A 27,276-nucleotide genomic window follows, 5' to 3' on the forward strand; every position below is an offset into this window, starting at 1 on the left:
AGTAGGGGATCACTGATATATTGAAGGCATCTCGCTATGGTGGAGTCCTGTTTGATAGGATATAAAAGTATAGTTTCAAGTGGGACTGATTTTCAGGATGGCCAAAAGTAGAGTAATCTTAAAAGTTCCCTGACAATCCTTTTGCCTGACTTTGCTAGAAGACTTTGAAAGCCCAAAAGTTTTTCATGTTGCTGCTTTGGTGATTAATTAGGCCATCACTTTGTGTGTTAATTACAGTGACATTTTTCTTCTCATTAGTTGGATTATGGGAAGTTTTTGAGTCTGTGTGGGATGGGAAGTAATGCAACCTTTGTGGCCAAGGGAAAGATGATTTCAAGCTTTAGAATGCAGAATTTCAGTGACAGCTTTGGACACTGTGGAAAAAATCCTTCTATCCACTATAGAAAATGTAGCTGGTGAGTGTTTTGAGGGGAGGATAAATGCCTCTTATTCTAAACAAACTCGTGATGTTGCCCACACTTTGGATGAGGAATTTTAAACTGGATCCTTCTTCCAGAAGGTTGTGTGTTGTGTTAATTAATGTAAAGCTCTTGCTGCTGACAGAGGGGTGTGAATATGATATGCTTTATATCAGGTCCTTCATGAATTGTCTGAAAAAGCGTAATAGTCCTGCCTCCCAGGCAGGCCTATGTACATGAACAAAAGCCAATTTTCTTAATAATTATTTAATGTCCTCCTTATTATTTTGCAACACTGCTTTGGGATCCGAGCTTGACATTAGCTTTCTATTTGAGGTGAGCTTACCTGAGGCAGCCATTCCCATCTAAACTCAGAAAGCAATAGGTCTGCCGTATGTTATTCTTGCTTCCTTCCTTCATTTGTGTTTGAAAGCTGTGGTTGCTTTGAGACTAGCCCACGTGTGATATCCTGAGCCTTGCTGAAGGCGCCAACTGTGCAATTCTCACTGGGTGGCACCTGTTTCTCTTGGTGACTTCCACTCTCAGCATAAACTGTCAGAAACAAAGAACCACAGAACAGGACTGCTCCAAGATCTGAAGTTTCTTTACGAAGTCAGATTGCAATAAGGGATGTTATTCCCAAATTTTTCTCAACATGGAGGCTGTGCAATCTCCGTCCTTGGAGTTAGTCAGACCTTTCCTGAATGCAGTTATGAGCAAACTGGCCTAAGTGGACCTAAGCTGAGTAGAAAGTTGAACCATGTAACCTCCAAAGGTGTTTTCCAACCTAACGCATTTGATTTTAGAGAGCAATCTCTTCACTGCGTGGTCAAATGGTTAAATCATAGAACCATGGAATCGTTACGGTTGGAAAAGACCTTTGAGATCATCAAGTTCAACCACTCACCTCACACTGCCAAGCCCATCACTAAACTAAACTGTGTCCCTCAGTACTTCATCTACCTGCCTTTTGAATATCTCTAGGGATGGTGACTCCACCACTGCCCTGGGCAGCCTGTTCCAATGCTTAATAACCCTCTCAGCAAGAAAGCTTGTTTCCTCTGAGTGCACTATGCTATAAGTTAACTCTGAGTCCATGTGGTAAAGATGTTGAGTAGAACATTTATTTAAATCAGTGGAAGCTTGTGGTGCTCAGTGTCTGTTTTGTTTCTCTTAAAGATTAGTAAAAAGTTAAAACCATGAGATCCACAGTACCTATTGCTACAGATGCCCATATTGTCTACTGTCTGTGAACTTACCAGTAAATTGGATCCTGCTGATGAGATCCAACTATACAACTCAGCCATTGGTGAGAAGAAACTATTCTCAGTGTGATTAATGCTGTGGTTGATGATGGGGACAGAAAGCACTTCTTTGAGTAATGCCCATAATGGCATATTCCCCTGCGTGTATGTTTAAAGGAAGAGCCTATGGTTATATGAAATTGAGGGCATTTAAGAGGCAGTTAATGACAAGTGAAAATGATTGCTAGGGTAGATTAATTGTTAAATGAATTGTGCCTGCACTTGCTGTCATTTTAGTATGATATTGGTCTAATTCTAAGTATGATGTTATATATAAGGAAGGCATCAGGAAAAAAAACTGGCCACTTAGTTTCAGGCCAGAGGAGTTGAAAGGCTTAACTCAGGAGGTTTTTTCAAGTGCAGCCATCTTTTTTCTGTGTGGGGTTTTTTTGTTGTTGGGGTTGTGGGATTTTTTTCCCTTGTCACACCAAACCCTGTATTTTGATTAATTTTGCTTTCCTAATGCTTTTTTTCCCCATAGTTCAGTAAAGTAATATGTACTCATCATCATCTTCATATGAATTTTGGTTTTTCCTGAGACAATACAAACTGAACATGCTCTGGAACCTAGCTCATGGATTTCTTTATTAAAAGTTATTTTTCCATTGCCCTTTATCTCCAGGACTACTTATTTAACTTTAATTTACCATGGGGTTACTTTACATTTACGATTCCAATCTGAATGGAGCATAAGGGAAATTATCAGGGTGGAAGAGGACTGAAAGCAGCCAGGCATAGGTTTCATCCTGTCATTCCTATGAAGAATTCTGTAGTTTGAATTGACAGTGAGACAGGAAGGCAATGGCAGAAACTGTATGTTTCTAGCAAGCTTTTCTCACACATGCCCCATAGCCTCATGTGAGTTTTGTGAATTTGGTGTGGTTTCTAGATGAAAGGAAATGTTGCCACATACCTTTTGGTAAAGTGTAGTGGTCCCTCTTAAGACTTAGGTGCACTGAATGGTTCTTGGGGCCCTGGTTTTTGGGTTTGGTTTTTCTTTTGTCTGATAACACTTTTTAAATTTTTAGAGCATTTTCTGTGTTTGAAGGGAAATCAATTTGGGCCCAAGGACACCTAGAGGATGTGAGCTTTGATTGCTTTCAGCCTGCTAATCTTCGTGATCCAAACTGTGCAGTCGAGCAGAAGAACAATAATGCCTTCTACACAGTGAGAAAGGAAAATACTCGACAGAAAACCTTTCCTAGGAAGAAAAGGAGGCCTTCAAATTCATCATATATAAAGATAGACTTGGATGGGAACAGATGCAGACATGAGCAACAAGAATTGTGATTTCCTTCTAAAGGATGCTTGAGTGCATGCTTTACCCAATCCAAGCAAGTCAAAACCAGTGGTTACTACTAATGTAGAGAGAAACAGAAGTGATGTAGAACAGCTTCTGAAGCTAAAGGACAGTTTCTAATATGAACAGAGATATGTTCAATATGGGCAGAGAGTACTATGAGTAAATAGAGGTTAGAAGTGAAAGGATTTCTGACATTAAAAGCACTGAGGTCTGGGGCAGTCTGGTGATCAGTTAGAATGATGCAATCTAAGCTGATCTAATTCCATTTTAAAACTAGTCAGAAAAAAAGGATTATCTTGTAGCTTAGAACATGAGAGATGGAGAGAGACAGAGTCCTGGATTTGCACCAGGAGGAACCCAGGTAAGGGATGCCTGCTGAGGTTATCAGTGAGCAAGGGTTGAGTTTTATGTGTTTCATTTTCAGTATCTCCCCTGCCCCCATCAGTAATATTATCAGCTGCGGGGCATTACAGGTGTGGGTCAGATCAGGTTGGTCACTAGATTAAGACATGATTTCAGTAGTTTGGTAAATACTGTAGAAGTGTTTTCTAAAGTGTAAGGCCTGTAGAAACTCATAGCTGTTTTCTTATATAAGCTGTTCAAATTATTTGCTTCCTGCATCTGTGATTCAGAACCCAGTAGTGGTAATAGGCTAGCTGGTTCAAAAAGACTGATGCCACTCGCTCCTGTCAGTCAGGGATCACTTTTCCACTACAGGAAGAAACTAAATGTCTTCTGTAAAATTCAGGGCTGGGTAACAAATTGCAGTTTAGAATACATTACAGATGATGAATGTGATCTCCTTAAAGGGAAATCTATTCGTTTGACTTAGTGCTCTTACGATTAATTGCTTGCCAGATTAAATTGCTCCATAAAATGCATGCTACTTTATTCCATCCCTTCATGATGAGATTAGCTAGGCCATGCTGGTTCTTTGTATGTTAATTACAATGGTATTTTCTTCTTCAATTTAATTATTAAATTGTTTAGCACAGCATGCTTTCTCCTAATCTCAGTAAAGGACTAGTCTTCATCAGGACTAGATGATCTCTAAAGGTCCCTGCCAATCCCTCCCATTCTGTGAAACATGTCTTTGTTTCACTTTTGACCATGGTTTTATAATCTTACTGTCCTTCTCCCAGACCAGAGATATTCTGGGTTTCCTTTACAGAAGTAACACATACTGTAGAGAATACATTCTGAGATTTTGGTGTGTTTTCTGTGGTGTACTGCTGAAACACTGAAATGGTACTAACCTTGCAGAGGTTCACCATGCAGCCTTCCAGAGCTGCCACCCGAGCAGGAAGTCACCCAGGTACTGAAGCTCATCTTTCTGTTACTGTCAAAATGTGCAAAGCTCACCAAGTGGGCAGGATGTTTGCTTTTAGTCTCACCTGAAAAATCAATGCTACAGTAGTTCAGTATTCCCTATGCTGCTGAAATTTCAGGGCAGGTTTGTGAGGAAGAACCACGTGTGCTTGCCTTGTTCTCAGAGGCTTTCTCTGTACTCCCTGACCATGCCCAAGGCTTTTGTTCCCATTTTGTAGGTTTTCAGAAAAAAAAGAAACTGAAAGCACCAGAATTGTAGTAACAGCCTAAAATTATTGAAGAAGGCCAGCAGTAAATAATTTAAGGAAAACTTAACAAAAAGCTATTTTAAGTTCTCATTATAAAACTTGCCCCAGCCTTTAGGATATTATTAGTTCATTCTCCCTTCATCAGTCAGGGACCTGACTAGTATATGCAGCTACACCCCTCTCACCCTCATGCACAAAATAACCCCTATGCTTTTGCAACGCTGCACCTGGGGTTTGCATATAACCTAATGGTCCCACAGCAACATTCCAGTGGCTCTACTGCAAAGCTGTTGGTTTTCTTTATTTTCCTCCTTCTTTTACTGTTTATGCTCTAGATGAAATATTTAATACCCACCAGCTAAACTGTTAGTTGTGATGTTTAAAATCATTAAGTCTCTGGGTCTAAAGTGGAGGTTCTCTCTCACCCAGCTATAGTGTCTTGGGGTTTATCTGCTTCTCAGCTTCAGCCCTTTCCCTCAGTAAATAGTGTATTATCTTCTATTGGAACTAATTCCCAAAGGCAAGTTTTTATATTAATTAACATAGTCTTTAATTTGCTGCGTATCCAGAGCTTAGAAAATTCAAAAATGTGTAGCAGAGCTAGGAAAGTTTCAGAAAGGGGCAGCAAGAATGACTGAAGGTATGGAACCAGAGGTGTTACTATGAGTGTTTATATCCATGACAAGTCTTTAAGCTGGAAGACAGAATATACGAGGCTTTGTAAAAAATATTAAATGGCATAGGGATGATGGAGAGGAGCTGCAAGAGGAGGGTGCATCAGAAGACCAGATAAACTCAGATGAAAGAGATACTGCTTCAAGTGAAACTTAGTTAAGCTGCAGAATAACAGAAAGATTATGTGAATTTAAAGCAATGATTAGACAAATTAATGGAGGAAAAATCCATCATGGGTCAGTGATCATACAGATATCACCTCTGCCTTGTGTGTCATCTTGACCTGCATGTGGCTGGAAGTGAGAGTCTTTTCTGGGGCAGTATCATTTCCTTCTTGTCTGCTTTTATACCGTTATTTGAGCTCCCATTTCTTGATGCTTTTGAAGTTGGGACACTGAGCTGGCCTTTGCTTCCTGACTCAGTATGGCAATTTAAAAGGTTTGCATAAGTTTTGTCTGTCAGCAGCTTCTCAGGAATCAGCTGTTTGCTTCAAAGCCAAGCAACATGCCAACATGCCCATCTAACTGCTTCTAGGATTGAAGGATTATGTTTTACCTGCAATCACCTGTCTAAGTTATATAGGTGATTTGTTAAATCCATCCCCCCTTAAGTCAAGAAGCTTGAATTCCTATGTTAGGTGTCTGTAAGGATTCACAGTTTTATGGAGTCACTTAACTACGTTTTGGCTCACATCAGCTTTGTATGCAGAAAATGAGGCCTCTGAGCCTTTCTGCGTCTGTTTGTGTGTGCACAGGAAACCTTGCTCTTGATAATTTAGAAGAGGGATGTCTAAGGAAAAGAGCTAGTATCTTGTCTAGCAACCCTTTTGCTCATTTCTGTGAGTGACAGAGAAATATGTAATTCTCTGGAGCTCTGGTGGAGAGAAGTGTAGAATAATTAACCAAGGAAGATTTTTCTTCCCTCACGATTTTACTTCAGAATTTACTTTAGAATTGTTTAGATTTTACTTCAGTCATGATGTTCACTCTTCCATTTTTCTCTGGAAAGAACTCATGAAGCGCTGTCAGGATCATGAACTCACACATCTCATGCAGTAAAACCCATGCCAACTGAGCAAGGCATGATTTTAATTAAGACTAACAGGATTTTTGGTTTTCCCTTCTCGCTAGCCTTGGTTCAAATAAAGGTCTTCTTAAGTTCAGTAGCCTGTTGTTTGTCAGCTAAAGCAAACTGTGTTGGTGGGGACCTTTTGAGACTCATTTGAGTTTTTAAAGTAAAAAGTCAAAGCCCCCAGACTATTTGGTTAAGGGGACAAATCTTTTTCTTACATTTTTTACTGAGCTTTTGTAGAGCAAGGAATTGAACAGGAATGTAATCTGCCTTTTCTGTTGCAGAAAAGGCAGAGGAAGTTCTAGAGGAAGTTCTTGTTGGATTATTTGTCATTCATTCATTTTTCCTTCTGGCTACTGCAGATCCCCATGCATTGCTCTATAAATAGATGTTTAAAAGGTTCTTTTGCTGAAATCTCTGAATACAAACTTTGATTTTGCTAAATAAAAAAAACCCCAAACCCACCTCTCTCATCAGTTCTCAGTGCTCAAGTGAGATGGGTTAGGAAAACAAATGAATCAGGGTGGGAGATCTCTACTTTAAATGCCTCAAGTAATTACCTGTTCTTTGTGAAGAGTGTTTATCTTTGAAGACCATCCAAGGTGAATTAATAAGAGCATCATCTAGAAACAGGCAGATGTGAAGCCGTATATCTTACTGTCATCTGCCATCCCATGTTGACCCAGCTGTGGGCTGTATCTGCATGGAGATGGGGAGGGTCGTTCCCTCGTTGAGGAACTAAGCCTTTGTGACTCCAGCTGGTTCTCCTGCCCAGCACTGCTCCAGTTCTGTCCCTCTCTCTGTGCTTCCTACAGCAGACACCAACACAGTGAAGGCTGAGAAGTGTCTCCTTTGGAGTGTGCTGCTGACCTGACTGAGTGCCAAGCTGAGTTTGCCTCCCATCTGTTTCTTCCCCAGTCCATGGTGCCTCTGACAGGGAAAGCTATCTGAGTTACAGCTTTTTTATCTTAGCTTGGGGAGGGAAGTGAAACAGAGCTATTGTGTTGCTTGCAGTCTGGTGTTGTGAAGCACTTCAAGTGACCTGTGGCATGCAAACCTAGCCCTGACTGTTTAGCCTCTAAATGAGGCAGGCACAGAACTCATTGAAAGGCTGGGTGTCAAGGGTGCCTCTAATTCTTGACTTTCCAAGCAAACCTTTCTCTCTCTGTCACCAGTTATTCAGTTGAAAGAGTTTACTCGGTGTGGAACAGTGCTGTTGTGGAACCCTACTAAGGCTCCATCTGCTAAGAGCTTGTATTGATTTGTGCCTTAGTTTATAAAAGCCTTCAATTCTCCTTGTGTAAATGCCATAAATAATGCAGATGTACTAGATGAAATGTGCTGTAGGAACGTCCCAGAAATCATTTTGGTCTGGGTTGAGCTGAGCTAATCTAATCATGGTTAGGAATTTCTCAGTAGCAGTGAAGCAAAAAGTATATTGTCTTATTCTAGCTTCATGTATTAATCAGTACACAGGGGCAGGAAGATAGGTATTTGAAAGTGGTAATCAACTTCATAGAACAAGAGCTTTCAATGTTTAAGTATTACAAAACTTCCATCTGAAGATAGTTGTAAATCATACACATCTACACACAGTGGAAGTACAGTAAAATCCAGTCCTGCGCCTGTGATTTATCTGCATAATCCTCACATTTGTATGCCTTTCTGTCAGAAGGACTGCAGAGGCTATATGTATATATACTAAATAAATCATTTTTCCCACTTGGAGCAAACAGCCATTTCGTGCTAGCAACATTGCAGAATGCATTTTAGTAGGGGACATTGATGAATAATTTGTCCTTTTGAGATTCCGTGGGCTTTAGGGCACCAAAATGTATTTCAGGTTGGACTAGGTCCAGATCTGTATGAGAACTCCTTGGCAGTCTTGTAGAAAGTATATGGGAGTTTTAGAGGTCACCTGTTTTTAGAAATTTAATGGGATTTTTGCTCCATTTTATGGCAGTTATGTGTAAAGAGAGCAAAAAGGTAGAGGGGTGTGGTCTTTGTTAGATTGCTCCATTAGAAATATCCAGCAGATGAAGGCTGATTTTTTTTCTTCAAAGTGTCTATGGTTGTGGCAGCTTGGGTTCTTCTCTGCACTGGAGAGATCAACTGATGGACAGTGCTTCTTGCAGAGGAGAGAATCTATTTGTATACTCATAAATAAATTTGTATACTCATAAATGTTTCCCTGGCAATTACTTGATGATAGCACAGTTGCAAGATGAGGAGTCTGTTTACATGCTATTAACGTTGTTAATTGAGAGGAAACATGGACACGGCGTATTTTCAGAGCTGAGACTTTTCTTCCCATCACTTTTTTGCACTTGATGGTCCCAAAACTGCTGATGTCATCAAATAACACAGCCTGCAGCTGTAAGACAACTGCAGAACTCACTTGTTCAGCTTCAAATAGTTTACAAGCATTTTGTTGTCACTAAAAGAGACAAACCGTACGAGCCAGGTTGCCCATTGGCAGAGAGTTTTTAGGAATTTGGGATTGTATGTCAGTGTTCATCACCAAAGGAACTCTTAGGTGCCCAGAGGAATTTGGAGAGCTCTTGAATATCAGTGCAGGGAGAGACTTCAGAATTCCTTGGGATTGCTGCTGGTCAGACTTGGCTTTAATTTTTCCCCATTGGTACAATTTGCTGACACGCACACATTAGAGCTCATCTGCACAACCAGAAAACTTGTGGCAGCAGAGAAAAGAGGTATTTAAGAACCTTTATGTGTTAGTTTTATAGCAGAGATTATCAAAGTTCTATGGACATGTGTTTCTTATGGAGCTAGCAGTGTGAATCAGTAGCAATGCTGTAGATTGCACAGTAAATGATGTGACAAGGCGCTTGTGGAGCATCCCCAGAAGGGTATCAAGGGTGCATCTCCTTAGGTGACATGTACAAAAATAGCACTATGTGGTAAGTTTTCAGTGATTGGGAAGGACAGAAGAATTCCAGATAAATTTTGCAAGTTGCTTGGAAGACTGGCAGAAGGTTAAATCACAAAGTAGATGAGGCAGTGTGATCTGAATTGCTTTTTAACCCATCAGGCAGTGCAGTTCATGGAAAAGCAAAAGTGCTGGTCTGCAAAAGGGGGCTGTATCTTGAAAAGCAGTGACTCAAGAAGCATTGATTGGCAGTTTTACTCTAAGTCTCTCATGAAATGTACAGCTAAAGAGATTTATTTGACCCCTGAAATATTAGCAGGAGTGGGAAAGTGATTTTATGACCGTATATATTTTTTAATTTTGTCTGGTGTCTGTTTCAAAAAGTGTATTGCAAAACTGGAGAAAGGACAGAGCAGCCTTAGTTATGACAAGCTAGTAAAAATGCCTGCAAGATTTCTGTATCTTAATCTCTTTTAAAACAAAACCTGAGGTATGCTCTTCAGAGTGTTTGAGCATCTTTGAGAAGACAAAATGCCAGAGCAGAAAAAGGAATGTAAGACTAGCTGTTGAAACCAAATTGAAACTGCAAATTAGGTACTTGTTTTTCAGTAAATGACAGGAGGGATCAGTTTTCTTCCCCTCTTTGTGACTGAACAGAATACCTTTGTTAAAGACGCTTTAGCTAGCTACTGGTGTGAGACTACATAGTGCAAGGGTAACGTTGAAAAATGCAGCGGCCTGTGATATACAGAAGTTGAGATAAGCTGATCTACCAGCTTGTAGTTTCATGAATTAGTTAAAGACTGAATCAAAGATCTCATTTTGCATTTAAAACCTAAAAAACTCACTCTGGATTGCTGTGCTTCAGGCTTGTGTTTTTGCATTGAGGGAGTTTTCCTCCTGTACATCAGCCTTAGACCTACTGACATTTACCCATGCAGCAATTAAACAAAAATGCTGTTCTGAGACTTATTTTGAGGAGCTGCTCTTAAGGCCACAGGACAGAGGCAAGATTCAAGAAGATGTCAGTGGGCTATAAGCTTTTCAATTTTCTGCAGATTGCAGTCACCATGATGTCTAGATCAGTGAGTAGAGGCCAGGATAGAGAACTATGCTGCAAGGAAGTATGGAGAAATCGCTTGCTAGCTTAACATCCTGGTACAAATATCACAGAATCTAAAGGATTGGAAGGGACCTTGAGAGATCATCCAGTCCAAACCCCCTGCTAGAGCAGGACCACCTAGAGTAGGTCACATAGGAACTCATCAAATGGATTTTGAATGTTCCCAGAGAAGGAGACTCCACAACCCATCTGGGCAGCCTGTTCCAGTGCTCCCTCACCCTCCATAGTGAAGAAATTCTTCCTTGTATTTCTTAGGAACCTCTTGTGTTCCAGTTTATACCCATTGCCTCTTGTCTTATCACTGAACATCACTCAGAACAGCCTGGATCCATCCTCCTGACACCCACCCTTTACATATTTATAGTGAGATCACCCCTCAGTCTCCTCCAAGCTGAAGAGCCCCAGCTTCCTCAGCCTTTCATCATAAAGGAGATGCTCCACTCCATCATCTTTGTGGCCCTGTGCTGAACTCTCCAGCAGCTCCCTGTCCTTACAGAACTGAGGGGCCCAGAACTGGACACAATATTCCAGATGTGTTCTCACAAGGGCCATCACCACCTTTGTAACTTTTATTTTTGGCCATATATGTTTCAGTTCTTATAAGGGAGCAGGGATTTTGCCCATTGTGTTTCAGAATGACAAGAGTTTTATACTAAGTTGTAATAGCAACAGAAAGCTGGAATGCTTTAAAGAGTCTAACTTATAAGTCAATTTCTTTAATAAAAATGTATTTACTGAATGAGCTTTGCTCAACCTTCCATGTTCAGTCCTGGAATTAATAGATGAGATCAATAAGTCATGCTGGGAATTGACCTCAGACCCAAAGGAGAGTTAAATATGCTGTTTATTTCAGTTAAGGTTTGTTTTGTTTTGTTTTTTTCCAAAAGTGCATTTGTTAAGAGTGTTACTGTACTGTTGCTGTTCTTAAAACACTGTGATCTTGCTGCTACTTGAGTGTTTAGGTCACTTGTCAAGATACTCTTTGACACAAAAGGTCCTGCTTATCAGCTTCAGGGTCTGCAGCCTGGCACTCCTAAGAGGCCTCTGTCTCCATGCGTGCAATTTGAGCACGACTGGCACTTCCTATAGTAATGCCCAATGTGAAAGGTAAGGCAGGAACTGAAGCTTAATGATGCCCACCATAAGGAGAGAGTAAACTCTGCTGAATTCTGACCTTGTTGAGCAGGCTGTGATGAATCCTAACTCCTGTTAAGGCTGGAGGAGAACATGACCTTTAGCAGCTGACTGACTGCAGTTTTCCTGAAAACCACTTAAAAGTGATGGTATGGTTGGTATGTTAAAACTATTTAAGGAAACAGGAAAGGCAGACAATGCTTGATGCTCTGTTACTTGGTCTGGGGTGGGGGGAAACAGCTCAGTGCAGCCTGTTTTGGAGCTTTCATTAGCTGCCCCAACATGTAACTGCAGAGGATCTGCAGGGAGACAGATCTCTCTGCTTTTTATCATGCTGCCTCTTAATTCTGCCTGTTGAGTAATGGCAGAGGTGTTTTGGGGCAGTAAATCGTTAAGATTTGTTGACACTCAGGTTTGCCATTGAGAGTCAGGAGGTTAAGCACTCTGTTTACTCCTGCTCTCCTGTGCCACTTGCATTGAGGGAGTAAGTTCTTTCTTTTTCTGCTGGCTCTCCCTGCTCATCACTGTGCAGAATGAAGCTTTAGAAGTCACTTGAATATTAATTTTTCAGGCTTTCTGAGACCTTTAGGAAGTAAAAGTCAGGAAAATACATTGGCTGCCATTAAGGCAGAATGGGGAACATGCTGAGCAAGAACAGTGCCAGCCCAATACAATATGCCCCAAACTTTGTTCTGTACTTCTGCCAGGGGCCTGTCGCCACATTTGTCCTGCAGTGACTTTTCATACACAGCAGTTGTATGTCTCCTGCAAATGCAGAGATGCAGCATCTGAAGGCTTAGAGCTACGTGGATCTTGAGCTGAGCTGTGCGCTCGGTGGCAAGAGGAGTTCTGCTAGAAAGGAGAGGGGAACTGTTGGTCTCCAGTGCCTGGTGGATCTGCTATTTGTACACATGCACTGTGCAATGAAATCCTCCGTGCTAGAGTCTGTGGCTTTATTTTAGAGATAACTTGGAAGGAACTTGGATGTGACCATTTTCCAGTGGAAGGCTGAAATCAAACCACTATTCAGTATTTGCCAGTTCTTGTTTTGAAATATCCTCATCTCAGTTTTCTGAAGTTGAGTGCTTTCAACAGGAGAGCTTGATGTGTCACAATTTTTCTACCAAATCTTGTATTTCAAAATTAAACTGAAATCTTGAATTTTGTCCAAAGTTTTTGATGAATTCAAATTAAGGATAAATATGACATCTTAGTGAGGAGGTTAAAGATCATACAGTTTCATTCGTAATTTGAAGCAAAGCCAGGCTTCTAAACTTGGAAATCCTTTATAAGAAAGGGATCTTACCTTGGTTCTAATTATGATTTCTTACTGAGTATCACAATGTGGCTTGTCTGTGAAGCCAAATACAGTTCTGCCCTACAGATAGTGTTCAGCTTTCTCTTTTTTTTCCCCTTTTTTTGCATCTGGTGGTTTTTTTAGTGTGTGGGATTTGGGTTTTTTTTTCCTTCTGAAAAGAGATGTATGCAGTTTTCTCTTTTTCATACAGTAAAGCATTTTGCCAAGCCTTGGTGCTCTGAAACTGCTAAGTGTCATTGCTCATCAGCATCAAATGCCACAGCCCATATCACTTTTACTGTGATGCTCAGCTAGCACATGTTGGCTGTTTTATTTGGTTTGCAAGGCAAGGTTTGCTGTCAGGACTTGTGACCCCACAGGGGACCCACAGTGGTGCAGCCTGTTTCTGAAGGACTGCACTCTGGAAGAGACTACACTGGAGCAATTTGTGAAGAACTGCAGCCCGTGGGAAGGACTCGTGTTGCAGAAGTTCATGGAGAACTGTCTCCCGTGGGAGACACCCCCACACTATAGCAGTGAGGAGTCGTTCTGCTGCAGAGGAAGGAGCAGCAGAGACAACATGTGATGAACTGGCCACAACCACTGTTCCCTGTCCCTCTGTGCTGGGGGAAAGGAGGTAGAGACAATTGGGAGTAAAGTTAGGCCCAAGAAGAAAGGAGAGATGGGGAAGGGAGAAATGTTTGAAGATTAGGTTTTATTTCTCATTACCCTTCTCTGATTTGATTCGTACTAAATCAAATGAATTTCCCCACGTAGAGTTTGGTTTGCTTGTGATAGTAATTGCTGAGTGATCTCCCTGTCCTCATCTTGACCCAGGACCCTTTGGTTATATTTTCTCTCCCCCGTCCAGTCCAGGAGGGGAATGATAGAACAGCTTTGGTGGGTACCTGGTCAAGACAGGGTCCACCCACTACAGCTGTTAAAGCAGCAATTAGTCCCTTTTGACACCTGAATGAGCTCTGTACTCATCTGACTTATTTCCAATAATAAACAAAGTTCTCTAGTGACTTACATGGTTTAGTTCCTTTAGACATCTTACAACAGAGCAGGAAACTCTGCCATGCAGGCTTACTTACACAGCACTGGAGAGTTGGTGGCAAAGGATGGTTTTTAAATATAGTCAGGAAAATGATGACTTAAGCAAGTGCAGTGTGGGTGAAGTGAAAATAAGGTTTGGTAGGTGAACAGTGAGCAGCCTGATTGCTTTTAGCTACAAGTTGGTTTTGGAGCAAGATTTTTCCAGTGTTGTATCTGGCAATAAATGCTGTATCAGTTAGGCTAGAGCAGTGTTTGATCTGGGTTAAACTGTCAGAAACATCTCAAGTGTGTGCCTATCAGTAGTAAGTAACTTTGCATATGCTCAGAATGAAGGCTAGCCAAGGCAATAGAAGCCACACCATATTTTTTTCCTCTTTAAATGTGGGGGAATCTGCAGTATCACTCACAGAAGTGTGTAGCAATTATTGACAGTTTAAAACTTTGCAATAGTGACCTGTGTGTGTGCTGAATGCCTTTTGGTGGTAATATGTGCTTGTTCCTCTGTATTTCCCAGCAGCTTTCCCTTTGTAGCACATGGCAGCACTTTTACCTCAGACGTTTCTAGTGCTGATGTTATTGCTAATGCTGGTTCGTGAGAAACGCCAGGAAAACAATCCTGGCTGCTTGTGTGTAGACAGAAGAGTGCTGAGGTGAGGCAGGAGTAGGAATCAGCCTGCTTCAGCAAGAGGACCAGGAAAAAAGTGTTGCCTTCAGTATTTGAATGGAAAAGCTAAAAGGAACTGAGGAAAAATCAAATATCTAAATCCAAGCAGTCAGCACTGCATTTTTGCCAATCCAAGTGCAATAGTAAGATGAGAATCCAAGATTGTAACAGCTTTTTAATGCTTGGAACATTGTGTCATTCGCTAGAGCAAGTCTGAATCACACAGAGTTTGTTGAAACTAATGCAACCAAGGGTGGTGATTTCTTTTTTGGTATTGGTTATGTTGCAAATAAGAAGAGCACATTTGGCTCTTTACATCAAATTCACTTGTTTTTCCTGAATTTTCATTTGATTATGGGTGACATTTTTAATGTGGTCCCGGTTTTGGTTGCTGAACTCGATGTTGTGTGGTCTTCCCCACACAACAACTGCACACACGGGTGTGTGTGTTTACAAAAGAGAAGAGAGGGAGATGATAGAACACAGTCTGGGTTGCACAACTCGAAGGTTGGCCCAAGATCTGGAAAGTTTAATTGGAGATGCTGGTTTTAGAATTGCACAGCTTAAGCTTCACAAAGAAACCAACTTGAACCATCTGCCTTGTTAGAACTGGTACACCTCTCCCATGGGTAGTTAGGTACTTCAAGGGAAAAAAAAGAGGCAAACCTTTAGCTATCTTCCGATAGAGAAAAGTCCTTTCTGCTTGCAAATCCTCTGCCACCTGTCTTATATCACACTAACTGCTTAAAAAACATGTGCCTTTTCATTGCATTGTGGTTTTGTAAGAGACTTGAAAACCACTTGAAAACTTTTAGAGCATAGAAGACTTATCAGTAACAGAACACTGTAGGATTTGAGCTTTTTCTTTGACTTGCTTGATAGGAAAACATCAGCAATTAACTTTGAAATGTTTGGTGCTTCACTGCTTTTCAGATTGGAGAACCCTACTTTACTTTGAAAGAGAAAACGCCCTTCATTGGCCTTGCTTTCAGTAACACTTAATACAAAGAGCAGGGCAGAAAAAAGAAATGTAGGTATAAATTACAAAACCAAAGCTTTGAGGGAGAAGTGAGCACAAGTATATGTCAGGTATGATGGGAGGTGAGAGGGGATGTGGGTATTTGAAAAGAAAATCATTTCCTCCTCCTCTGTATGACATGGGACAATCTGTCTCCAAAGATTTGTCCTTCAACAGCCAATTCAGCTGAATGGGTTTTGTCAGCATCTGATGGAAATTTGGTGCAGGATAAAGATGTGCAAAATAAAAGCAAAAAAATCCCAACACCATTGAAGTGATTCTGACAACCCACGATGTAAGTAGGGGAGGTAAAAAGTTGTCTCTTGTCACTTGGCTGTGATGAGTTGACCCCCAGTTCTTTTCTCCTCACTGTTGTGTAATGAGCTGTGAGTGTGTGTGCCCAAGCTAGCTTCAAGGATGGCATTTTACTCTGCATTCACAATGGATTTGATACTTACCTATTGTCAGTTTCTAACTTGTTCAGCTCTAATAAATCACTTGCTTCTGATCATCACCCCTTAGATATTAAGAGTTAAGATCTCAATAGAGAGTGGATAATTCTGAGGTCTGCAGATATTGGGATGGAGGGAGCTTGACTTTCAGGGAGACAGGTCTGGTTAAGATAATTAAATAGGAAAGTATGCTAGAAATACTTAAAGCAAAGGAATTAGATACCTAGAACGAGATGAAGCTCTCCACTGGCCCACAAACTAGGCACTCTGCCTCAGGAAAACAGGATCTTAAACAACTACAGGTCCTTCAGCCTTTCAGACATGAAGTAAATATAACAAGAGTAAGTAGCATTCATTCAGCTGGAATACTGTTTGGTTCCACAGCTCTAGGTGGCATTGGAAACTAACTTCCTTTTGTCTCAGATGGTATGTGATGACATCTTTATTGAGGTGGTGGTATTCACTCAGGCTGGCGGAGGGGTGTCATCAGAGTTCGTGCTTTACTATTGCTCCTGCATTTTGGAAGGCAAAGCATTGTTGTAGTTGCTTCCATCAGGCATTTCTCAATAAATGTTATTCTCATTTGCCCCCATCTGATGAGCAAATACTGTGAGGTTTGCAACATCTTGTATTTACAGTGGGTCGAACTGTAAATAATGAGTTTCATCATGGTAGATAGTAATGCCTGAAAGGTTAAGATTGTGAACTCTTTCAGATGTACAGGGTGCTGCAGCAACAGCCACAGCTGACACTTGGTGTAATTAAGTTAATTAAATATCATTGTGGCACTCAGAGGAAGCAACCTCATGTTATGCCAGGAGAGATTTAAATTGGTTATCAGGAAAAATTTCTTCGCTGACAGGGTTATCAAGCACTGGCACAGGCTGCCCAGGGAAGTGGTGGAGTCACCATCCCTGGAGGTATTGAAAAGCCACGTGGAAGTCACTTAGGGACACAGTTTAGTGGCAGATTTGGCAGTGGTGGTTGGCCTTGATTTTGAGGGTCTTTTTCAACCTAAATGATTCTCAGATTCTATGATTCCTATCCATTGTGAAGTAGGTTTGGCTGTAGTTGGTTGTTGCTTAGGCAGTGTTCCTTCCCCCTCTCTTAGTGTCATTTAATATTCAGCTACTTCACAACTAGACTGTATTGTTCTTACCCTTTACTCGCTCAGTCTGGACAAATACCGATGCATCAGTACCTTCTTTTCCCTCTGGGATTTTTGTCATGGGCACAGGTTTTACTGTGAGTCAGTAGAATAAGGTTGTGTTACATGACCTAAAGAGGTTTCTGTCTTGCTGTCACAGTCTGCAAACGAGAAGTTGAAGATGTCATGCAATACCTGCTGGCTCACACCTGACAGTAAGGGGCAACACGAGTCATTTCCACACACTCTAGATAATATGGGGTTGATGGCAAATTTTGACAAAGTTAATCAGACTAGCAGTCATACTCATTGCCTTTCTTGGAGAGCTTTCAAAGGCCTCAGTGGCATGATTTATAAACTTGTAAAATGTCACTCTGCTTGGCATGTTTGGAAGCTGGTGTGTGCAGTCTGTGCAGTAGTGCAGTATGGCATTCTGCACTAAATGCAGCATCCAGTCAGACTTTCTTCTTTCCTTGAAGTTAAACATCCTATGATAAAATTAAGATGATAATGGGCACAAAAGGAATTGAAAATATTTCAGGTTCTGATCCAGTTGGAGATTTTGTAATCTCTTGTGTCTCAGGAGGCTTGGATGGCAGCCTGTAACGTGAATTATTAAGAAATGGGTAGATACTGACCCACTTACAGTGTCTGCAGAAAATAAATATTTGCCAGAAGTCCTTTACTTCAGTTGCTAACCAGAGAGGGTGCCTCTGCAAACCTGTATGGTAAACCAGTGTCAAATGCTTGCTTTATTTCTCCCTGTTTTGTGGTTTCCTCACCTTCTGATTTAGCTGTTTCCTTATACCTCGTTTGTTTTAGAGTGTAGGTTGCCTTGTACATGAGGGAGTTATAAGTAGTTGTAGCTGAAGGGCTTTGTTTGGTGTTAAGGTGGTGTTTTATGACATTTAAATGCTCTAAAGCACCTGGCTCCTAGAGAGTATCATGCTGTTTGCATCACATGGTGCTTAAGTGCTAAAAAACCCACAGCCCGTTTGGTCCATGGACTGTATCCTCTGCTTGTTTGGCACATCTTACCAACTTACTGTCTGGACATACAACAATAGATGAGGTGAGAGGACTGGGAAATGTGCTGCAGAAAAGGTTGTCTAGACTCTGAAAACTTGTCTATTCATATTGTTTGTTATGAGTCTGTGCAGATATTGAGGTAGGACCACAGCCTAGAGCAGTAAGCACCTTCTGAAAACATATATTAAGAAACCTTCTAAGAAGGGCTTTGCCACAGGGCAGGCACTGTATCTCTAATGGTTCCGTGTTCTGTCAAACAGCACCAATTCTGTTTGTAGTTGGAGGTGAACAGCTATTAGCTAAGTGCTGCTCAGTGGAATTGAGGTATAATGCTTCCCATACTCTCACCACTAGTAACCAGGTGTTTCAGGGCAATTAAATGTGCCATAAAGTGTGTCATTTGATCTCCCAGAAGTTGCATGATCAAGACATTTATTGCTTATGGAGCCATAGCTTTGTTGTGGAACAGTCAGTGACAGGTTGGTAGAAGAATGGGAACATAGATCAGGTTGGTGCCCTGTGCTTCAGCTATCTTCACACCAGTGCCTAGGCAGCAGTTTCTACTTTGTCATTCATATCAGTTGCAGTAACAGTGCCATTGGGTTTGCATACTTAGAATTTTGATGCCTACTGACTGAGAAAAGGGAACAGAAATACAGCTAGACTAATTTTCCAGGGATACACTGACAGCATGAAAATATGAATGGATAAATTCCCCAAGTTGTAGTCTCCAGTGAGGTTGTACAACTGTCCCAAAAGAATTAACTGCTCTCCCATGAGGACTTCCTTAGTGAAGAAACCAAATAGAACTCATGGAGGTGTTGAGGGTGGAGGTTTGCTTTGCTTGGTTTAAGTCTATGGACATGAACTGTAAAGAGAAAAAATAATCAGCGTATCCTGAAAGTCCAGCAAACAGCAAAGTGGAAAGATGCACTGCAGGTCTGTGTGGTGGGTCAGCAAGCCCATCCTCTGCTTCTGCCCTTGCAGAATGGGGCTTGGTAAAGCAATGCTGAGAATCGTGAGAAGCTCAGTTAGGGGGTGTGTGTATGTACTCTTTGGTCCCTTCCTTATTAAATAAATAGACTCTCTGCCATGGAGCCTGTCATTGCAGTCAGTAGGTTTCACTATGGCAGACTTGAACAGGTATAGTGAGATTATCTCTTCTGCACCATAGCAGCAGTGCTGACTCGGGTATTTTTGGTGAGCTGTAAAGCAAGTGCTTTTGACTAAAACATCCTTTTGTCTTGGATTCTCCCCTGTAGTTTATTATTGTGTCTGCAAGATGCCACCCCCCAGTGAGTTGTGGACTTTCAGCTTAATGTCACTACTTATTAAAGTGGAGGAGCAGAAGAATTTTAACACACTGGAGTTTAACCACAGTAGAAGGAAGAATTTAGTGCACCATTCCAGGGGGGTTGCTTGCTTTTAATTGATGCTCATAGCTTAGGTATGGCAGATATGTGTACTTTATAGCAATGCCTCGTGAACATATGTTGAAACATTCTAAACCCTCTCACCTCCTGCCAGGTGGGGCTGTGCATACGGAGTAACTCAATCTAATTGTTGCAGGCACTGAACAGATGGGTTTTATTGTCTTGAGTGCTGGCAAGTAAGTAGGTAAGAGAGCAATGCCAACAGGATCCTTGCCCCAAACAGCAGCTTGCTGAGCCACAGCTTGCTACAGGAAGGCGGGCTTGTGGCTGGGAGCTTTGCACAGGTCTCCAGCAACCATGATAGCTATGGCATGAGCAGGGGAAGAGGATAGGTGGTTTGTATTCATTTTAACCTCTTCTATATATGTAATTCACTTGCTGCCGTGTGCTTGAGCAGTTTCTGATGTATCACATACTAAAACCCTCTGAGCTCTTTTCACCTTGTTGGTTTAAAACACTTTGTGGAGGTGATTGTTCTTATTCCCATTTTATAAAGAGAGAAGCTAAGGCATGTGACAGGGAGAGGAGGCTGTTGTAGCAAATGAGAGAGAAACTGGACACTGAGTGATTCTTGTTCCTAAACAATAACCACGGTATCTCAGGTCTCCCTTTTGTAGCAAAGCAGCTTTATAAAGAGGATTGTGATAAAAGACAACTACGTTTTTTCCTGCTTCTGCCTGTTCCTGGCCTTCAGCATGGCACTACAAGCTTAGTGTGTGCTGGAGTATTTATCCATCTCAGATACTGTCAGTTTTTATTGCAGAGGGAAAGGGAGCTGCCTGCCTTTGCCATGTGTTCACCTTTACTCCATGAAGACAGAGATTCACTCCTTGCTGCCCATTCAGCTGAGAACATAAATGTGTGTAGTGGGTATAAAGTCACCCCTGATTTCCTGTAAAGGGGTAAATACCAGGCAAGTGTTACTGCTTCTCCATTCCAGTGTAAGGGAATGTAGCAAGAAGTGAGTTTGCAGTACTGCTCTTATTGTACCAGAGATGTTTGAGTACACAAAGAATGTTTTACACCAGGCACCGCATACCAGACCTGCAAAGACCAGGCTCATGTGGTGAATGATGGCTCAGCATTCCCATCTCTATAATAAGCTTTGCAACCTTTCTGCTCTTCTCTTAGCCTACTTTCAGCACCTCTACAGTGCTTAATTTCATTGCTCAGGACAGGAGGACAGTGTTGTCTTATGGGACTCTGGAAATGTAGCTGCTGTCAAGCAGAAGTAGGTATTAGACAGCTCATCTGCAATAACTTGATGGGGAGAGTTTGGAGGTCAGAGAAAACGTGCTGCAGAAGTGCTGCCTGCCTGAGCAGAGTGATTTTGCTTTCCCTGCACATTGGACCCAGACCAGCTTGGTGTAAGGTTAAGGTGGAAAGGGTGGATTATGTGTGGGCTGGAAGGTGGGGAATTAAGGGACTGGTAGCTTAGTGTTGCTGGTGCATTCCACTTCTCATGTATGATGTTATAACTAGTGGCAAATTAAATTGAGGAATCCATTTAATCTTTTATTTCATGCATGCCATATTGATTTTCACAGGAGTCCCTTCCTGTCAGCAAACTGCATCTTCAGAAGTTGTTTTACTCTTGAGCTTCCAGCCCATGTGTTTTGGAGGGGAAAAGGGACTAGTAACAGTCCTTTCAGGACTACCCAGTTGTTGCAGACTCACAAACAGCTGAAATAGGAACTTTCCACCAGTCAGAGCTTTCCAGTTTTCAGGGCAGAGATAATCAGAGCAACAGCAACTGATCCCTGGGCAATCTGTCCTCTGCTTTCTTTTCACCTTTGTTTTTCTTGATCCTATCTACCTTTCTGTATCTCTTTTCCTGTCTCTGTTCTTCTTCCTTCAGTATTCTTTCTCTGTTTTTTGTATTCTTGGTTTCTCTCTAACTGAAGTCTTTCACGACACTCAGTAAGTAACAGCACTGTTACTTTTCCTGTTGCCACCACACTTTGCTGAGCTTTCCCTGTTCTCTTGCATTTGAGATGTTTAGTCCTCTGGAAGAAACACAGCACAATGGTGGAAAGTCTATGTGTACAATACCAGTTACAGTGGGACCCACTTTGCTGTCCAATAACATGACTAATACAGCTACTACAAATACGTGTTTCATTGGCACTTAGGTTCCTAGGTCAGAGTGCAACTTACATTTTTCCTGCCATCATTCCCTTTTTCCCAAAATAAATAAAGGCAAGAAATGCACTAAATATATAGATAGAAGTGTCTCAAGTTATTGATCAGCAAAATACATGTTTGTTTTTGTGTCTTTCCATGGTGTGTGCCCTTGCAGTGTCTAGATGTCTTGCTCTCTGAAGAGTTACATGAGCAAGTGAAGGGATATATGTGCTTTTCTAAGAGCAGTGGCAGGGCTAATGCGTAAATGACTCTTGCTGAGAGAGTGAGGAATAAAGACTGTGGAGGTGGCTGTGGTCTGCCTTAGAGAATGGGGTAGTTCAGGCCAAGCTGGGAACAGAGAACCACGAGCAGCCACTCGCTCAGTCACAGGGGGCCTTTGGAACCCCCTAGAAACAGGGAGGGCTCACTCACCACTTTTAGTCCCAGGGAAAACAGATGAGACTACTCAACTTAGGGAAGAAAATGGAACTTATTTGAATACGTCACCAACCAAAACCAAAACAAGCTGAAGCCGTACTCAACTGAAAGCAATGCAGATGCTGAAGGGTACAACCAGCCCTTTAAGATCCCCCTCCCCTCACCCTTCCTCTCTTTCCGGGCTCACACTCCCTATCCTGATGTCTTTACCTCTTTCCCCTTGAGCAGTGCAAAGGGGCAGGGAATGGGGGTGCAGTCAGTCTATTTCCAGTCTGTCTGACAAGTGGGCTCCTCACCAGTTCTCTCTGTTCTGACCAGCATTCGTCCCAAGGGCTGCAGCTCCTCTCCATGCCCTCTGGTACAGGGTCTGCAACACTCACCTCCTCAGGCACAGGGTCCTCCCAGAGCTTCTGGTTATTACCAGTCCCACCATTTCCCTCCCTGGGCTGCAGGTGCACAGCTGCTCTCTCGCTGCAGGCTGCAGGGGAGTCTCTGCTCCAGCGCTCCTCCTCTCCCTGCTTCACTGACTGTGGGAGCCATGTGGTCACCTCCATCTTGTCTCACTCTTCCACTCCCTGTTCCACACTATAAATTTCCCTTCTTCAGTAGTGATGGCAGAGGTGCCAGATTATCCCAGCAGGCTGGAGATGGGTCCAACTTGGAGACAGGGAAAGTTTCAAGAACTCTTTATGGGGGCAACACTGCAGCCCCCTCCCCCTGTTATCAAGCAAAAAGCTTCCCCATATAAAACCATCACAGAGCACTAAGCATTAACCTCAAGACAAGCCACAGGGAACCAGGGTTTTTTTTGTTCCTGAATCATTATATCTTCTCTGCTTGTTCAGCATCCTTCCCTTGTCCAGTGACAGTCTTCTCTTGCCACACCTCTTATTGACTGTGATCTCTCAGTCTCTAGGGAACTGTGTCCCAAAAGTGCTCTGAAATGTGGATGACAAATGGCAGCTGGCCCCTCTGAGGGACTTTGCAGTGTGGAAATACTGTTGAGAACTCACTATCAAAGGCTGGTTGGGGAACTGCAGTGTTTGTCTTTTGGTTGTCGCTTTACTATTTCCTTGCTTTACAAATGCACTGGAGATGCTGGTGCTTCATGAATACCAAACACAAGGTTTTTCTTTTCCTTTTTTTGTGATCAATATGAAGAGCTCAGTAAAGCACAGCACATCACAAATCTTTTCCAAGCACTTTAACTGTTCCCTTCCCTCAGTACTGGCTGATATCCCAATAATCAGGGCAATCACAGTGTAAAAATCAAACACTGCCAAGGCCCAGCTGGTGTGTGAACTGATGATGGCAAAGCCACTGTTGTATATTGCGTAAGGGGGAGACTGTCCTTAAAAGCTCTGGTCCCTTGGTATCCTCAGGAACAAATGCCTGTGGAATGGCAGTGTTGCAAAGTGAAATTCCAGCTGTTACTCAGTAGCCCAAGAGGCCAGTTGCCTAAAAGTATGCCCCAGGGACAAGATGGATGTTGAGAGGTGAATAGTGGAGGCATATCAGAGCAGCTGGTGCAGAAAGGTGCTGCTATTGCGCAGCAGCTCGGGCTGGGTAGCACTGGAATTCTGTTCAGCAGGTGTGTGAGGAGGAGCTGTGCCATGTGCAGAGCCTGGCCTTGGTACTGTACGATGGGCAGAACGAACCTGGCTGCACAGAGCCAGGACTGAATCCGAGCTCTTCATGCTCCTCTGCCCCAGGCTGCCTGCAGGCTCAGAACAGCTCTGCAGAAAATAGGGTTGGGAAGGAATTCTTCACAGTGAAATAGCTCTCTTAAATTAAACACCTGATCTTCTTCCTCTGGTTGCTGAGGAGCTGCCCATCCACCTTTAGGGAAATGAGGAAGGAGAACTTGAATTCTTTCTGTTCCTTAATGTCTGTTGCTTCTTAGCACAGCGACAGCTGGCTGCTGGGTTTGCTTTCCCTGGGTGAATCCCAGCTGTGATTGCAGGTGCTGCTCCACTAGCTCAGATCCGAGCAGGGACTTGGGAGCAGGCAGCCCATGCTGAAGTGCTTCACAGCAGTGGATACAAATGAATGCTAAATCTGTTCTCTGATAAATGTTGGAACCATGTGAGTGAACTGAACCTCTCAGAGCTGCCAAACCTTCTGTCAAGCCAGAAGTTAAGTTGTTGTAAGTGTGTGTTCCCTTTTTTTTCAATAGCTTGTAGTGTGTCCTGTAGGAGTGTAAATACAACTCCAGCCAGGCATGAAACATGCAGCTTGAAAGCCACAGTGTTTGAGAGGCTGGGTAATGGAGAGTGTGATCATGACTCAGACGAGCTGGTTCTCTGGTCAAATTGAAATGGAAAGAGTCTGGGCACATCACTATCTGCCTGCTTGCCCTTCTCCAGGGTGAGGAGGGTGTGGGAAGCCTGGCAGGGGCGCTGCCGAATTCACTTGACTGACATAACAGTCAAGGCTGGCGAGACTTGCAGAAGCCCCCCTGTGCTAGTACTTAGTGATGCCCCTGTGCATGGACTGCATCTGGTGTATTGATGAGGGGGCTGGGAATGTTGCAGTGAAACCGCAGACTCTGTCTGGGTTTGGTTGGGATTTCTTTCCTTCCACACTGTTTTTCTTTATCTATGTATTTAAAGAAGTAAAGATGCTTCCATGAGGGTTTTCTTTCCACTGGCTGTGATTGGCACCACTGAATACCTCTTATTCCTAGACTCAGGCACCAGCTCTTAGCTGTGATAAAGTCTGGAGAAAGCAGCCAAAAGCCCTTTTGCAGGGGGAGGTGTGGGGAGGAGGGAACCCATTAGAGTGCAACAGAGAGAGCTGGAGTGAATTTTCATGCTGATAAACATAAGAGTGAAAGCCCTGACTGCTGCTGCGGTGTAATTTGGCCAAGCAAATGTTCTCTAGGCACCATCAGCTTGCATCTGTGCCGAGCACTGACGTGGGCTGTTCCCATGATGAGCATTTACCTCAGCAGTGGGTCTCATGAGCAATATCCCAAGTACACCAGTTGCAAACTCTAGCCCAGGGAGACTTTACTGTCTTGCCATTTGTCTTCTCAGCTGCACTCATCAAGCAGAGAAGAGACTGAGGAAATATTCCAGCTGCAGTTTGATTCCCCCCTCCCCCCCCATTATTGTTTTACTTTCAGTTTTAGATTTCTCACACGTGCCTCTAGATTCACCTAGAAGGGAAGGGTGCAGCCAGTGAGAGAAATGAGGCAAAGAAGTAGGAGAAATCCAAGTTTCTGCTGCTGTGTCTGGGACCCTGACATAAGTTATTTCTAAAGATCTAAATTGGGGTTGATGACTAAAGTCATTATGGGAAGAAGTCAAAGGAGTGGCTGCCTACACAATGACTGCAAGAGAACCAGCTGTACCATTTTAAACATAGTGGAGGTCCAAAGCAATAAACTATCAGCTTCAACACATCGGGCAACACAGTTTGATAGAGCAAAATACTGGGCGATAGCGATTTTGGAAGGGAGGAGGAGATGCAGTTCCTGAGCAGGATGAGGCCGCGATTGCCAGGTTTGCTGTCTCCACTGGACTACTGAGCAGTTTGCAGCCTGTTCCCAGGAGGGCAGCCATTCCCTCTGTCAGAGGGCCGAGCACAGTCCTGTATCTGCTGGGACAGATGTACTGACGTGTAGGGCAGTGCCTGTGCTTGCAATTTCCAGTGAGCCTCTGACTGACTCTGCATTGGCCTCTCAGCACTGACCATGCCTTAGACAGGGCAAGGAATATAGACTAGTGAGGGAGGGAGTCCTACTTCTTGCAGGACTGTGGCTCCGTGTGCACTGACTCAGGCTGGCAGGATATTGCTGCTGCATCACTAAGCTGTTCCTGAGATCTCTGAAAAGTTCCATCCTTTGTTTCAGAGCCATCATCAATCACTTCAACCCGAAGATTGAGTCTTATGCTGCGGTGAATCACATATCACAGCTCTCTGAGGATCAGGTAAGCCAGTTATGCCATGCCCTTTCTTCACATTGACCTCTGGAATATAGGTGTTTCAAAGTAGCTCATGCTCTCTGGGACTGATGATGTGGCAGCAATATAGGTGGTAAAGGAAGGACTCTCATATGCTTCTGGTTCAGATGTGAGTGAGAGGAAGAGGAATAAGGCTTGCTTCAGCCAGTTTTGCCATCTTGGTCCAGCAAATGCAGAAGGATAGGTAGGAATGGTGATAATAAACAGCAATGTCAGCAAGTGTGGTTAGAGATTGGGAGGATGCTGGAGTTTAGAATGGAGCGGGAAGGTTGTGGTAGTGAATTTAGTTGTCAAACTGTTGGCCTTAACGTGATTTTCTGTGATAGCAGGGAGGTAGAACTCAGGCAACAGTTGGTGGAGATTTTTTAGGCTAATGGGATTCAGTTGTTTTAATTTTGAAAATAGAAGGTTTTTTTAATAAAGAGGATGATTGGGTTAGGTTTCCCTTCCTTAATTTGGCCTGGTTTGCTCTTATTGTACCCTGCTTGTATTGCATAAATGTGTAAATGTGGCTTTTTGAAAGTAGACTGCTGTGCATGGTCTCGGGAAGGGAAGAGATGGCCTATTTCCCAAAATAAACTACCAGGATTACATGTTAATCACTCTTGGAGAGGTAAATGACTCTGCAGGAGCCTGTGGTGGACAAAATACAGAGCTGCCATGTGAGCTAGGGGGTTCATCCCAGGCACAGCTACATCATTGCCTCTGGACTTTCCAGAGAAGAGATTGCATATGCACTCTAGGACAGACCTCGTTTGAGTCACCTTGGATTGCTCCTTCTACTGGATGCGATCCCATGCTTGTGCCTGTTAAAAGGTCCTGGCCGTATCTTGCTCTGCAGTTCACTTCTCTTTCTGCCCATCATATTTTTACTCATTACTCAATGATACTCTTCTATGCTTCCCACTAACCTTTTCATTTATTATCCTACTTGATTTGTAACATGTAACACCCCGAAGTCTCAGGCTGAATGCTGTTCTGGTGCAGTAGGGGAAAAATGTGGACCTTACTGCTTTTTGTTCTCTTCCTGATATACCTAGATAGAAGAGCACTGCTTTTAATTTACTCAGTTTTTCTGTATTGCTCTGCCTCTGAGAGTCAGTGTACCCACAGCTATGCTTTGTGATGGTTCATGTTATCAATCCTCATTC

At 42.7% G+C, this 27,276-nt stretch overlaps 1 protein-coding gene across 5 annotated transcripts in view; it reads left to right on the forward strand.

Moving 5' to 3' along the window:
- ARMH3 (armadillo like helical domain containing 3) overlaps positions 1-27,276 on the forward strand; it is a 131,046-nt gene that overhangs the window by 71,916 nt on the left and 31,854 nt on the right. For 3 of the 5 annotated variants that reach the window (XM_062001505.1, XM_062001504.1, XM_062001506.1), the window contains one exon: positions 26,014-26,092. The exons of 1 other annotated variant lie outside the window; for it this stretch is intronic. In XM_062001505.1, the coding sequence (XP_061857489.1) occupies positions 26,014-26,092 (79 nt within the window). Of the gene's footprint in view, positions 1-24,120; positions 24,271-26,013; positions 26,093-27,276 lie in introns of those variants that run through there. One more of the 5 variants, XM_062001507.1, reaches the window with a different exon arrangement.

Source organism: Colius striatus, chromosome 8, assembly GCF_028858725.1.
Source record: "Colius striatus isolate bColStr4 chromosome 8, bColStr4.1.hap1, whole genome shotgun sequence".
NCBI classification, from domain to species: domain Eukaryota; kingdom Metazoa; phylum Chordata; class Aves; order Coliiformes; family Coliidae; genus Colius; species Colius striatus.